Source organism: Oxyura jamaicensis, chromosome 6 (genome assembly GCF_011077185.1).
Source record: "Oxyura jamaicensis isolate SHBP4307 breed ruddy duck chromosome 6, BPBGC_Ojam_1.0, whole genome shotgun sequence".
NCBI lineage: Eukaryota > Metazoa > Chordata > Aves > Anseriformes > Anatidae > Oxyura > Oxyura jamaicensis.
In genome coordinates this window covers 3,708,975-3,724,161 of record NC_048898.1, presented here as the reverse complement: position 1 = coordinate 3,724,161, position 15,187 = coordinate 3,708,975, and the positions used below count along the sequence as shown (strand labels likewise).

Sequence of the window (15,187 nt, the reverse complement as noted above, 5' to 3'; positions counted from 1 at the left end):
CGGCCGGGGCGGCGGGCGGCTTCCGGGGCGGGGCGTGTTCCTGTCACGGCGGCGGCGAGGAGCGGCGGCGAGGCGCGGAGCAGAGCGGCGATGCCTGAGGCCACTCGGCTGTGCGCCGGCAGCGGGGCTGAGGCGGGCTCCGAGAGCCCCATGGAGAGCGAGGCAGCCACAGGCAACGGCCGGCGGCGGCGCAAGGTACCGGGGAGCGGCTCCGGGGGGGTTCCGCAGCCCGTGCGGCCGGGCCGGGCCGGGCGGGGCCGGGCCGGGCTGGGCCTTCCCGACCCTTCAGCCCCTCGGTGGCGGCGGCGGTCTCAGGCCGGGCCCTGCCGACGTGCTCGGGGTCTGGGCTGAGCCCCGCGCTCCCCGGGGCCTGGCCGGCCACGTGCGCGGCGGCGTGGCCTTGGCCAGGCCCCTCGGGAGGCCTCGGGGCCGCCCCCCAGCCCGGCCCCGCCGCCCCCGCCGCGGCACCGGGGCTTGGCCCGGCCGGAGCAGCCCCCTCTCGGGCGGTTCCCGGCTCCTCCCGGCCCCTGGCCACAGCGCCGCGTGTGCCGCCGTGGAGAAGCCGGCTCCCGGCGGCACATGCGCGGAGGGGGCGGGACTTTTTTTTTGTTCTTTTGTTTTTTTTTTTTTTGTTTTTTTTTTTTTAATGGGAGGGTTTTGGCGAGTTACGTGAGCCCCCGGGGGAGCGGCTGGACGGGAGCCGTCTCTTTTGTGAGCTGTCTCTTCGTGCTGCCTCGGTTCCCCGTGTCTCGGGTGGTGCGCGGGTTGGATCTCACAGGTGTGTCGTTCCCCAGAAGGAGAAGAAAGAGAAGAAAGCCAAGCGGCGCGACAAGGCTCAGAAGAGGAAATCGCAGACAGATGAGAGCGAGCAGTCAGAGGATGAGCTCGATTCACCGAAAGTCAAGAAAGCGAAAAGGAAAGATAAGCAAAACGGTGATGCCGTAGGCGATAGCCTGGAGAATGCCACGTTACCTGCCCTCACACTTAAATCTGCCCACAAAAAGAGGCCCAGTAACTCCAGTGAAACATCAAGTGGGGATTGTGACAGTGACCAAGAGCAGGTAAAAGTAGTAACTAATTTACTGACAGTTACCAGGTGAGCTTCCAACTCCTGTGCTACAACAAGGTTAAATTTAGAACACATTTTTTCTCTTTTTCTTTTTCCCTTTCCCCCTTCCCTCTCAATCAATGGGAACTCTGCTGTAAAATTTCAAGCTCCTTGGCCTGCCGTTGCTGTTGGTTATTTGTGAAAGTTCAAAATTCTGAAAGCGTTGAGGTTCTAGATCAGCGCGCCAACAGACCAGTGCTGTTGTAGCTGTTGGCACCTGTTGGTGAGCTGCAGTGAGAGGGTACTTGAATGTGATTCAGCATCATTAGATGTGAGTGTAACGGCCGGAAATACACTTTAAATGACTTATATTTGATAGTAGGGGTATTTCTTCGGTAAAATAACATTTCTTTTTTTTAGCTGGTTTAAAGGAAGCGTTATATGTTGTTTCTATCTATGATCTTGCTAGAGATAGGATCTTGCTATTAACTTTGTAAGGTGTTGTTTCTTAGTGTAATAAAGTATATCATTGGACCAGTTCTGTAAGTATTTTTAAACCTTCCTGTTGTAATAGTTTTATCTGACTATTTCTGTTTGATTTATGTCTTTTTAAAATTACTTGACATAACTCACTTTTTTTTTTGTTTTGTTGGGGGAAATATTGTCATTCCTAGGATTTGTTTTTAAGTCTATTCAGCCATGTTGTTTCCTGTTGCTTGCGTTTTTTTTGTGCTGATTGATGCTTCACAAAGCACCCAGCATTGCCATGGGTAATTTTTTTTCCGCACACATTTTAGTCAGTGTGCTGCTACCGTATATATTGAAGTGATGCACTAGTAAGGAGGTGAATTTGATGACCGACCTTAATTGGGGATGAATTTGTGCACATGTAAATCCCTGTGCTGTGCTAGTTGGGAAGTAGGAAGCTGGCTAGCAAGCCATATTACAACCTACTCTGCTTGGCTGTCAGTAATTGCTTAAAATGTAATTAAAATTACTTAAAATGTAATTAAAAGCTATTGGAGTTCATTTAGATGTTTTCCGTTATGTTTGAAACTGTCTAATTGAAAGTACAGATCACTTTTGTCCAACTGAAATATGACAGTAAGCAAGTAAAACAAAGAAGGCTGTGATATTGTTACTGAAAGATGAACCTTTGTCTATGGCACCAGCGTGCATGCCATTATCTTAAACTTTCTGCTGGTTATCTGATACTCACGTGTAAAGTTATTTGAATTATTGTTTCCCCAACAGGAGATGACTGAAGAGCAGAAGGAGGGCGCTTTCTCCAATTTCCCTATTTCCAAAGCAACCGTTGAGCTTCTACAAGGTAAGTTTCTTGGCACCATGTGGCTGCAGGAAGTAAATGATCTGTCATGTGTTTTTATGCTTAATATGCTCAGCAAGCTTTGGGGTGGGCTATACTTGTGTGTATGCAAGCACCAATGTTACACAGAAAGCGTATTGATCGTCTACTTTAAATATGTTCTTGAGCACAGAGAAGTCTGTGTTCGGTTTTGCCTGGTTCAGCCATTACAGTAGAACTTGAAATAGCAGGTATAAGCTCAAAAAATGTTGAGAAATTTTCAGTTAAAAGTTATTTCATTGCAAGTAAAAGAAAATCAGTTACATTTAGCACCTCTGGTACTAGTTTTTGTATGACTTAATATGAGATTGAGAAAAGAAGATTGGGAAGACTCGCATCTTATTTGAAGGTAAGAGATTTTTTTTAGCTAGGAGGGGAGTGTTACATAAATAAAGTCATGATGTTTAAAGACTTCTGTTAAAGGCTAGTAACTTCTTCTGTCCCAGCTAGCTCTCTCTGGTGGTATGAAACAGGGGAGAGTAAGAGAGGCAGTCTCAGGGTGCTCGTTAAAGATGACTCTGGTTACATGAAGCAGCGGAGGTGATGATATAGTCCTGACTTACTGTAGAGTTGTTGGATATTCTGCTTGGGATTCTGCTTCTCAAATACTCTGAAGAGTATTTGATTAGGCTTCAAATGTGATTGTGCTAAGGAAGTCTGTTCGCATTGTCACAGCTCGAGGAGTGACGTACCTGTTCCCCGTGCAAGTGAAGACCTTCCACCCAGTGTTTTCTGGCAAAGATGTGATTGCTCAAGCACGAACTGGAACAGGGAAGACATTCTCTTTTGCTATTCCCTTAATTGAAAAGCTTCAGGCAGACTCACAGGAAAGAAGAAGAGGCCGTGTACCAAAGGTAACTTAGAATGCTGGTTTTGCTGTTGTCTTCTGTCAGAGTGATTCAGAGTGTTAGCCCCCTGGAAAAGTTCTTCACGTTTGTGCAGGGATAAGCTAGCCCATGTTATTTGCAAGCTTTGAAAGCTTCTTTGAAAGTTATGTCCACTGGGGCTTTGTCTGCATCCTGTGATGCCTCATACCATCTGATCAAGATTGAGGAGCACAGTAGCTCTATTCACTCGACAATTTCTGCTTACATGGAGAAAAAAATAGAGGGGTTCAATGTGTCTCTAGGTAGTTTTGGCCAGTCATATTGCCTCTTTGGGCCAACTGGTTGCTGGGTGATTTTTTCTCAAAATAACTTTTTTTTTAATCCATAAAAGCTATCTGCTTTAAGCATGTATTTTTAAGCACATAAGTAGCAGGAGATTTTAAAAATATACTTATTTTTTTAAGTAGGACCACCACCAGATGTTAAAAATCCTGTTCCAGAGAATGCAGATTGATTATGAGCTGTCTGCATTCTTCTCAGAAATATGTTTATTTTACCAAATTCTCATGATAGGTTCCAAAATTAGAAAGGCCAATGCCTATCCTCATTTCATAGTGGATTTTTTTTTGTCAGCTTAATTCATCTTGTCACCCTTGTCACAGGCTACCTAAAAGTTATTCCAGAACTAATACTAGCTGTTTTATCTCCATTTGGCCATTGTGTTAGCTGTCTGACAGGGAATGCTGACTTAAGATTCAGTGCAGTCTTGCAGAGAAGGGAAGACTTTCATCAAGGGAGTCGGGAATATCAGAAGAGAAAAGATTTCAGGCCTTAATCCAGCATAGTACTCTTCTTACTTTTTAATATTGTGTGTCAATGATGAAAGACATAACAGGACAAGGATTTTAAAGGTCCTTTTGTCAAGCCTCCGTTGCCAGACGTGAGAACAGGGTCAAAGAAAAAAAGCTAAAAAGCTTAACCAACTTCTTCAGTCTTGTACTCATACAATATATGCACATGTAGAAGATGATCTATGGCTGATCTGATTTGTTCACCAGCTGCAGTTAAACAAATCTTAAGTACCTCCTGTCTATCTCATTTAAAAAAAAAAGCCTGTCCTACATTAGTTTGTGCTGAAGGAGGTTAATGATGTTATGAGTAACTTCAGTGTGTTTCCTAATCTTTGTTTAGATAACTCTTAAACCTTTCTTTGTTGTTTTTTAATGGTATAGTGGTTGGACCTAAACTGGTGGCTAAAAGTCTAATGTATTTTGGTAAAAGCCACGTTGAGAGAACATCTGTTTGTCATCCTTCTGTCTAGGTACTGGTACTTGCTCCAACAAGAGAGCTGGCAAACCAGGTTGCCAAAGATTTCAAAGACATAACAAGAAAGCTCACAGTAGCTTGTTTTTATGGAGGAACTCCATATAATGGACAGAGTAAGTGACACATTGCTAATAATTGAGATGTCAATTGGCTGGTGTGTTTAAGAAGTGCACTTAGGTCTTACCAAATGCAGGCTTCAGCTCACGCTCTGGGGGGCAATCATGGGGCATTCAGTGAGTAGCTCAAAATACTGCTTTTTGGTGGGAAAATAACTATAGCTCTCAATTATAGTCTTAATGTTCCTCGTCTGCTGATGTACTTTTAACTAAAGTTACCATATTGTGTGTATAGGGAGTATTTGGGTTAGGTGTTTGCATTTTGTTTAAAAAATGTTAGCTGTGTTTTTTTTCCATTTGTGTGGTAAGGGATACGTAGAAGATTCGTAAACTGGAAAAGGATTTCTGTATTCTGACTGCATAATTTTCCATGTTGATGGTTGTAAAAAAGGCAAACAAGTGCAGGAATGAGAATGAGCTCTTTGCTTACACCAGATTTTATGTCATTAGGGCTATTTTTTTTTTTCCCACAGAACTTTGTGGAAAAAATGTATTCAATAATTCAGTCAAATGAGAAGTGCATTTTTTTCTTAATCTGGTTAAATTAGTCAGACAGCTTGGAAAGATCTAACTATTTCCCAAGCATGTTCAAACAAGCTCTTTGCTATGTAATTTAAGTCATGAGGAGAAGGAAGGGAGATGACAATTCTCTTTCCTTCAGGTAGAGCAGCAGAGCTTGTCTTACCAATTTTGTTATTTTCCCCAGTTTTCTCCTCTTCACCACTTGTTGTGTTTGTTAGGAAAGTACATATGAGTGGTTTAAGAAGCTGTTGTTTCATTATTACTTGGCTACCAAGTCTCTCTAATGCATAGAATGCTCATTAGTCCACTGCTAACTCCTTCTGGTCTTTCCTGTTTATCAGTTGATCTCATTAGAAGTGGAATTGACATTTTGGTTGGGACACCTGGTCGAATCAAAGACCATCTTCAGAATGGCAAGCTAGACCTCAGCAAGGTGAAACACGTTGTCCTTGATGAAGTTGACCAGATGCTGGACATGGGATTTGCTGAGCAAGTGGAAGACATTTTACGAGTTGCATACAAGAAAGGTAATCTCAATGTTTAAACAAATAGTTTAAGGACATGTAAGGAATCTTTTAGTCTTCTAAAACCAAAGAATATTTTTCTGAAAGTTGTAATGTGGTTTTATTTAGAAAAGACTGAAGAGTGTATTCCAAAAAATGTACTGTGAATGTAGTATGTGAGGAAGTGTTGTGTAACTGAGAATCATTCATAGGACCTTCGCAAAGCTTAAAATCCAGTACCTAGGAGCCTGTAGATAACTTTCTTTGACACCTCTATAGAAGCTTTACTTGGACTTCTTCCAGTTGAAAGGAATTAGAAGCTTTTTACCCTTCTAATCACTTGAAAAGAGGCTGTATTTTTGTTCAAAGTAACTTTTTTTCTCTAATCTTGAAAATACTTTTAATTTCAAGAGTATTTTTCCCTGGTGTATTGCATAATGTAATACGGAAGTAATGCATGAAATGAAAAAAAGATTTCCCTTCTATATTTTAGGTAATGAGATTTGTCTTTATATTTGTAGTAAGTCTGTAATGAAGTGTGTAAATGTGTAATGAACGTCCATAAAATGAAAGGTATAAAGGTTGTGAAATGTTTTTCTGTGTTTTAAGATTCTGAAGACAATCCCCAGACGCTCCTGTTTTCTGCAACTTGCCCACATTGGGTGTATGATGTGGCTAAGAAATACATGAAGTCCAAATATGAGCAGATTGACCTAATTGGGAAAAGAACTCAGAAAGCTGCTACAACAGTAGAAGTGAGTAATCTGTCTAATGTCAGTGTTTTCAGGCCTCATCCCTTTCCCTTTTTGACACGAATGTTCATTTGTTGACATAAACGGTACCATCTAAGGTACTTTATCAGGGGTGATGTTGAAAGTTTGTTTTTAGGATGAATTTTTAGGCATAGGACACACTACAGCTACTCAAACTTGCTAGGTTTAGAAACTCTCATGTTCTCACGGCATCTAGTAACCTTACAGACATCTAGAGCAGAGTGACAATTTGGTTATCAGTTATGTTGATTTTCAGAGAGAAATTCAGTGTGTCTGAATCTCTCGAGTTGTGAGCTAAAGGCATGCATTAACATCAGCCTGGGTCCTTTAAATTACTACAGGCATCAGTCACGTGATATTCTGTACACAGGAGGGTTTTTCAGGCTTCCTGTGGTATCACGACTCGCTAGGCCTTTGCTTGCTGTGTGGTGAATACCATGGCAAGGAATACAAGGCATATGTTAGAAGCCTGAGTTAATTCTCTGTACCTTATAAAGGTGTTTTGTTTAGGTGTAGGGTACCTCGTAACAGATAATCTGATGAATCAGTTGGGCACGTCATAATGGCAGTTTTAAAAGAACGTTAATCTTGAGTTCAAAAGAAGCCTGTAACACAGTGTTCCACTTTATCTGATGTATAACTCTAGCTAATCTAACTTTGATAAAATCCCATGCCTCTAACTATTTCTCTAGAGACACAGTTTATAATCTCCTGATTTTTTTTCCTTGCTTTAAAAAAGTGATCTGTGGACTGTCATTTTTCTTTTTACTGTAATTATTTCACTTAATGTTAGACTGATGTTGTACGTGTAAGGGCCATAGGGATTTTGCATGTGCTGGGAATGTTTCGCCCATCAAGAAACTGTATAACTTCAGTATTTCTGCATTTTCAAATTTCAAATACTTTAAAGAATCTTGTGGGTTTTGTGTAAGCTAAAAACTGGAATTCTTTTCCACAGCATTTGGCTATAGCGTGCCACTGGTCTCAGAGAGCTGCGGTTATTGGAGATGTCATTCAGGTCTACAGTGGCAGCCTCGGGAGGACCATTGTATTTTGTGAGACCAAAAAGGATGCAAACGAACTGGCTCTGAATGCTTCCATCAAACAGGTATTTCATCATCTGTATTAGGTAACACAGGTAGATTGAACCTGTATTGATAGTAGACCTATGCCGAGTAAGTTTTGGAGAGACTGAAAGTGAATGATGCGGGCTTTTGCAGGTGGTCAGATTGTTTCAAAACTGCAAAGCAAAACCTTAAAACCAACAAATGGATGGAAGTTCTCAGCATAGCACTATAGTTTTCAGGACTAGGCTGCTCTAACAGACACTGGACTACAAAGGATTCTTTTTTCTTAAGAAAAAACATCTTTTCATTGATGTTAAATGAAGCAGTTGTGAGCTATTTTGCTTTTCTTTAGAGAGAACTGTGTCTCTTGGATTAAAACATGGTAACAAACTTGGAGAGCTGCTAGGATGACAGGTCATGGTACTGGAATAGCAGTTACTGAGCTAGGATGCTGATGTTAATTAGTGTAGTCAGGGCCCCCCAATTAGGGTTTAGAGCAGTAGTATACCAGAAGCTCTATCTGTGTCTCATTAAGGTATTTATTAGCTGTTACGAAGAGTTTAAAGATATATGCGCAGGAAGAATTCAATCTGCCGTGTCCTGTGAGTGAACTCTAGTTTATTCCTGAGGTTTGTGGTGCAGCACACTAGAGCACACTAGCACTGATGGAAAATAACTTGCTGATGTAGCAGTGCAATGTTTATATGTTGTGGCACTGGCACTGCATGCTCCTTTTTGGTGGTGGTATCACAGCAACTACTCCTGTATGTATTTTCACTAGGGAGATGGGTTAACTTTTGTCTAAAAGCTGTAGAGTATTATATTCCTAGGGAAAGCAGAACCTTTCTCATCTGCCACAACTGTGTTCAGGAGTGTTTCTCCCACACTCCTAGATGACCTCACTAACAGCAAAACCTGAGCATGGAGCCTTATCCTGCGTTACTGGTGGTGTTAGTGATCTCAAATCTTGCATAGGCAATGCAGAGCTCTGATCTTGGCAGGTAAGAGAGGAAATTATTAGATGATGCTGGTTTTGCATACTGATGTTCACTAACAGAATATATGCCTCTTCCATTTACGGGGTGGCATTAAGCTAAAACTGTGAAGAAGTTCTTGAATTCTGTGGTGTCTGTAGGATTGTTTTAGTATTTTTGTTGCTGTTTTTTAAAATCACGTTGTTTACATGAGGAAAGCATGGAAATAACTATGGGCAAGAGGTGAAAGGAAGTGGAAGAAAAAATGACTTCTGTATGTTTTAATCTTTGCACTTCTTATTGCTGTGATACAGAAGAACTTCCAGAATGTTTAGATAAAAACACCCTACAGTTTATTTTTTTAAGGAGTACTTATGTTTTAATCCCTTCATTTGTAGTGGGGGAAATTAATATACTGAGGGATTAAAAAGCAACATCATTTTGGAAAACATAGCTAAACAAATGCTGTGGAAGGCCTGAGAACGTTACTGGAAATGGCTTGCTTTCAGCTAAGCCTTGCATGGAGGATGCAGGTGGAAAGCTGGGGCATAGTTGTTTTCACAGGTCACAGTAGTTGGAGGTGGCAGTAAGATATATGTTGCTGTTGTGTTTTCCTACCTTTGTTAAAGGTATTTGAGGTACGTGAATAAGAAGCACCGAGGAAGTATTGTGAGACATCTAAAGTATAAACTGGCAGTTTAGTATTTCTGTGTCTTGCTATACAGTGTGTACTGTATACCAAGATACTGTAACCAAAAGTGACCATAAAAAGGGGAACTGTTTTGAATTTTGGTACAGTCCTGTAATAATACTTTTTTTTTTTTTCTTCAGGATTGCCAGTCATTGCACGGTGACATTCCTCAGAAGCAGAGAGAGGTCACGCTGAAAGGTTTTAGAAACGGTGCCTTTAAAGTTCTGGTTGCAACCAATGTAGCTGCCCGTGGTTTAGATATCCCTGAGGTTGACCTGGTTGTACAAAGTTCACCACCAAAGGTAGGTTGGGTGTCTCGTGGTAATAAGGATGTATAGTCTTGTTTTCAAATAGTAAATGTTGTCAAGTGATGGTGTTCACCGCAGTTTATCAGCGTTGCGTTTGAGGGTAAGAAATGTCCTGATACACAAAAGTAGTTTTGTTTGAAGATTTTTCAGTGTGCATCAGTCCCTGGAATATGTAAAGATGGTCCTTAAGATGCTGCCTTTTAAGGCTGTCTGAAGCCTCTCCCTGCAAGGCCGTATATGGTAGTTGCAAATCTGGAAACAGTGAACAGTTGGGGGAAAAAAAAGCTTTTTGTCTTGCAACAATGATTAACATAGGGGCACATGTGAGGAGGAGACCCCAGCCGTGGGAACGTTAGCTGAAGTTAATAGGATTTACAAGAAACAAGCTAATGTTTCAGCGAATTCACTATTAATATCTCAGTAACTGTGCTCTCAAGTTGATGCAGGACAGGGAATGGAATTGTTAGAGGTACACATGCTTAAAATGTTTTCTCATGTTCTCTATGGTAGTGACAAGACCTCGTTGAGCCATGCTCGTGATTCTGGCTTTCCGACCATGTTTTTAGATATTTATGGGAAAGCTTACTCTTCTGACTTAAGAAAAACAATGGTTTTAAATTTACTTCTCATTTTATAATTACTGTGCGTTGTTCAGGCTTAACAGTAATGACTTCTAAATTATATGAATACAATGAGTTGATTAAATCGCAGTGATAAGTCATAAGGCTATTTATTTTGAAGGATGTGGAGTCCTATATCCATCGTTCTGGACGTACAGGTCGAGCTGGCCGGACTGGGATCTGTATCTGTTTTTATCAACGAAAGGAAGAAAATCAGTTAAGATACGTGGAACAAAAAGCGGTAAACCATAGTTTTCTTCTGTTCATGAGCACCCAAATGTAACATGTTAGGGCAGCATGTAAAATCCTCGTGTCGTGTTTTGTTCATGTAGCTCAGTGACAGAGTACACCATCTAAAGCATCCAGCTGAGGTTCAGTTATCTTGCAGAGTTTGGATACGTCGTAGGCTGCTGTGGAGCAGGCACTGCACTGCAGATTCTTGTGCCCACACTTTTTCAGTAAATGCCCTAAGATTGTAACCGTGGAAGTGAGAAGGGGAGGCTGGGGGGAAAGCTAGCAGGTTTTCCATGTAGTGTTCACCCTGATTGATGTGATCAATGATTTTCAGACGTGCAGCTTTACTGATAGCTGTCACTTCCCAGCACTATTCCATACGATAGTTTTCTCACTGATTAAGTATTCCGTTAAGATGAGTTGGCTGAGTCACAGGCATGTAAAACTTAGGCTTGCCTTTAGAAAGGCAACATAACTCATACTTTTAGTCTAATTTACTTGGATTTATAATTGTTTAGAATTTGTAGGCCTTAGTTTTTGCTGGAAAATATCAAAATGGTCTATTCACTGCGTTTAAGGCCAGTAGACCATTTAAACTGACCTGGTACATAAATGGTTTTTAAGTGTTACCTGTTTTCCTGTAATTGTGACCTTGTAATTCTTACTAACAAAGTAGGGATTTGAAAACTTAAAAGCACAAGAAAAATTTAAGATTTAAATAGTCGTTTCATTGGAGTCCAACACTGTTTCTTTAAAACTTAATTATTTATAGTTTGCAACATTCATCTGTATTTTGCTTTATGAATTTCAGGGCATTTCATTCAAGCGAGTTGGTGTTCCTACTGCAACAGATATAATAAAGGCTTCCAGCAAAGATGCTATCAGGTGACTAAGCCTTATTGTATTATTGTATCTTCTTATCTTTTTTGTTCAGAATGGATGTTTTGGATTGTTCATTGCCATTTCGGAGCTCATCACTATTAAAGTCTTGGACTGCTATTTTTATTTATGCTCCAAAGCTAAGTAGATACCTCTATGTTTTTTTTTCCTCCTTGACTAACAATTTTTTGGTTGGTTGGTTTTGTTTAGATGTCTGGATTCTGTTCCTCAAAGTGCTATTGATTATTTCAAAGAATCTGCTCAGTTGCTAATACAAGAAAAGGGACCAGTTAATGCTCTGGCTGCAGCTCTAGCACATATTTCAGGTGCTACTTCCATTGAACAGCGCTCCCTGCTGAACTCTGACGCTGTAAGTGTATATAGCTTAATGTCTGTCCTGAATTTGAAGGAAAAAATGAAACAACTACAAAAATACCTCTATTTTTAAAAATAATTTGTCTCCTCATTCTCCTTATGGGAACTAAGAATGTAGGGACTATAAATATGCATGTTTGCCTGTAACGGGAGCCACTTGAAAACGTAGTTTATAGACTGTAAATTAGCAGGTTTCTCATGTCTGATAGATGAGCCAAAGCTTATTCCCCTGACTGAATGGAACATACCCAATTTCTTACTCTTTAGGGATTTGTTACAATGATACTGCGCTGCTCTGAAGAAATAAACAATATGAGCTATGCTTGGCGGAGACTACGGGAACAGCTTGGTGATGATGTTGATAGGAAGGTGAACAGAATGTGTTTCATCAAGGGAAGAAAGGTAAGCCTTTATTTTTTCACTGTGTTTCTGCTACTGTAAGAAAGCTATGACAGCGGATAGTTGGGCTTTTCTTCCCCCATTCCAGACTCTGATAAAGACATGATCCTCTGACAGAGGAATGGGCCTCTTTCTTATTTAGTGGTCACCTCAGCAGCTTAGGGCTCTGCTCCCCTGGTATGTTTAGGAGGTAGGATAGTTCAGTATCACCGTGCGTGTCCAGAGGGATGTAGCAGTACAGGTAGAAGGTACAAACTGTGCTGCTATGTAATAGAAGCATGAAGATTGATATGAAAGGAAGCTGACTGTGTTCATTTTGGAAGTACCAGAAGGGGGGAGAGATGTAAAAACAGAAGGTGTTGGTGGTATCTAGTTCAGCAAATCATCAAAATCATAGCACATCTATATGCCAGTACTGAGGATACCCAGGCATGATAAACCAGAAAGCCTGAAACAAGAGGCAACCTATACTTAAGCAACAGTTCTAAGATTGTTTAAAAAATAAAAGAGAAATCTCAGGTGTTGCCTGTATTCTCTTTTACATTACATCTTCTTGTAAAAGTTAACCTGCATGTCTTGACTTAGGATTTTCATATATAGGTTCATGAGGTTTCCTGACAGGACACTTAAATTTAAATTTGACCTTGAGGGGACAATTTTTTATGCCAGTGAACTATTTGACTATCTCAGAGTTTTTTGGATGTATTTGTTTTTTTGATGTATTTTTGATGTATACTTAGTATTCAATGCTGTCTTAATTGGTGAGAGATCTTTTATTGCCATTGCCTCTGTCTCTCTGATCACAGCCTTGTTTTATACTTGATGTATAGAACACAGTCTATGGATGGCTTTTCCTACCCGAGTTGGAATTGTTGATAGCCAAATTGCTCCTTCAGACAAAGAATTGCTTTTTAACACATGAATTATGGATTGTACTTAACCTGTATGTACTTAGATCTGTATGTAGTTTATTGTACTTAACCTGTAATATAGTTTTAACTTCAGGAGGTCTTTAGTCTGAACCTAAACATTCAATGTACTGATTTATTGGATGTATACAGTTCATAGCATAGATAAAAAACTGATTTGAGAGAATCTACAAAATGAGTAAAGCAAAAGCTAATGGACCACAGTTTGCAGTGGAGAGGGTGATGAGCTTGTTAAAGAACACAATCCATGAAGCACTGGCTATGCAGAGGAAAAATATTGTATATCTGAGAAAAAACATGAAGGAAGTACAAGTATTGGTGACTTGTGAAACACTGATGTAACTCTTTCAATGTTCAAAGGTTTTGAAGCATCTTAAGTCAACATAAAATAACTTGGAAATGTAAAACTTTGTTTTAGTACGTAGGTCTGTAGGTTCTGTTATGCTGCTTTTTAGTTGCAATCAATTCAAAGGCTAGATTTGTATCCACTGAAATTACTCTCTCTTTGTAGGGTGTTTGCTTTGATATTCCTGTGGCAGACCAAAAGGCAATAGAGGTATGTACTTCACTGGAGATTCTGCTAACAGCAGACCGTAGATGAAACGGGCTGTACTAGGTTAGGCTGAAAACATGATCTAGCTTGTATCCTGCCCTTCTAGTGGCCAGAAGGGGTGGCCATAAAGGAACAGAGGAACAGAACAAGCAGACAGTGTCCTTTTCCTAAACTATTCCTCTGTCTACAAAAATCTGTAGCTTGAGACTTTTCCACTGAAATGAATGGTGGTATGAACAATCTGCCCCTTCTTATTGCTGCTGAATTGCTCTCTGTAGGCAACGTGTTTCACTTAAAGATCCCTTTTTTCCATTCTGCCCCCTGCTGCTTTTCACCCAGAATTTTCTCCCCAGAAAAGTGATTTTGAGATCACGTTTCAGTATGGCAGTTAGCATTCCCATGCCAAAATTCCCTGGACTTCCCTGTCTTTCCTTCAGGTATTGTGAAGATCCCTCAGTGCATCTCCATACCCTTGTGTCCCAGCATTTGTTTGCACCTAAAACAATTCTTAGTTCTGGGTTAGAGGGGAGATCCTGGATGGGAGGGTGGGGACTGTCGGATCAGTAATAATTCTAGTTGGATCAGTAATAATTCTAGTGGTATTCTTACTAAGTGAAAGGTGGGGAAAGTTTACTGATAAGGGCTGCTCTGTAAATCTCTAAAGTGGGTTTTGATTCTGTTTTGTATTATCTGAGGGTGTAGTCAGATATCTGTAGCTTTTATGCTTCAACTTTGGAAACTAGTACTGACAGACCCTATACCCTATATTTGCTAACACATTTTTCCTTGCCTTTCAATTGAGCAAATATAATAATTAGGAAATACAGTGTATTTGTGTTTCTGGAATATAACTTGATACATGTGACTTCATTGCAATAGGGAAAATGGGAAGATTCAAAACAGTGCCGTTTGTCCGTGGCAAATGAATTACCTGAGTTAGAAGAAACACAGCGAGGAGGAGGAGGAGGAGGAGGAAACAGCAGAAACTTCTCTAGCTCCAGGAATGGGCGGCGGGGCGGCTCTGGAAGAAACAGATTCAGAGGCAGAGGCCAGAAGCGGAGTTATGACAGAGCCTTTGATCGTTAACTTCGACAATCCCAAAGTGGAAAAACGGAACTGCAGTATTTTATAATCTGTTAAAATAGGCTGTTCCTGGGTGTTTGTACCACTTTGAGAAACATGTCATCCCGTTTTTTCTTCAGTACTACTTTGGTCATAAACAAGATCATGTTCATTTTTGGGGAAAAAGAAGAAAATGCAGGTGTCCTTTCTTTTTCATTTGCCATTTCAGCTGTGTGTAACACCTAAATCTGTATTCCAGAGTACGGCTGTCGCATTTAAACCTCTAGCCTGGCTCACTGTATAATGTAAAGATCTTAACTGCTGGCCAAACCTGTACATTTTCCGAAAAAAAAGAGGAGTAAAAAATAAAATATTATTTTACGAATTCATCTTGTATGTTGGTTTTAAGGTAGAAAGCGGAGTAGGCTGACGAAGAGCGTGCTTCCTTACGCGCTTAGAGGCGTCCCGGCGGGCGGTGCGGGCGGAAGGGGCGGGCAGGGCCGGGCGCTGAGGCCGCATGGGCGGCGTGTGGGGCCGCGCTGCCCGCCTCGGCTTCCCCGCAGCCTCCCGGGCGGCGGCTCCGAGCTGCGGCGGGCGGCGGGGGCTGTGCTGGGC

General features: G+C 41.0%; 1 protein-coding gene across 2 annotated transcripts; it reads left to right on the top strand.

Annotated features, from left to right (window-relative positions):
* Positions 1-15: 15 nt before the first annotated feature.
* LOC118169194 (nucleolar RNA helicase 2-like) lies at positions 16-14,957 on the top strand. Of its 2 annotated transcripts, none has more exons than XM_035330242.1 (15): positions 16-195; positions 798-1,061; positions 2,303-2,378; positions 3,090-3,268; positions 4,563-4,680; positions 5,547-5,732; positions 6,318-6,463; positions 7,440-7,589; positions 9,354-9,515; positions 10,263-10,382; positions 11,187-11,260; positions 11,465-11,624; positions 11,897-12,031; positions 13,469-13,513; positions 14,390-14,957. In XM_035330242.1, exons 1-15 carry the CDS (start codon positions 91-93, stop codon positions 14,594-14,596), a joined length of 2,127 nt encoding a protein of 708 aa, XP_035186133.1. In that variant the 5' UTR covers positions 16-90; the 3' UTR covers positions 14,597-14,957. The 2 variants fall into 2 exon arrangements, with proteins under 2 accessions (XP_035186133.1, XP_035186132.1); XM_035330241.1 differs by having other exon boundaries at positions 17-195; positions 795-1,061.
* Positions 14,958-15,187: the final 230 nt, after the last annotated feature.

Excerpts from the sequence above, each read along its gene's own strand:
- LOC118169194 (XM_035330241.1), top strand. The coding sequence starts at position 91 with ATGCCTGAGGCCACTCGGCTGTGCGCCGGCAGCGGGGCTGAGGCGGGC. Across the intron at positions 9,516-10,262 it reads TACAAAGTTCACCACCAAAG|GATGTGGAGTCCTATATCCA; the intron begins GTAGGTTGGGTG and ends TTTATTTTGAAG. Across the intron at positions 10,383-11,186 it reads GATACGTGGAACAAAAAGCG|GGCATTTCATTCAAGCGAGT; the intron begins GTAAACCATAGT and ends TATGAATTTCAG.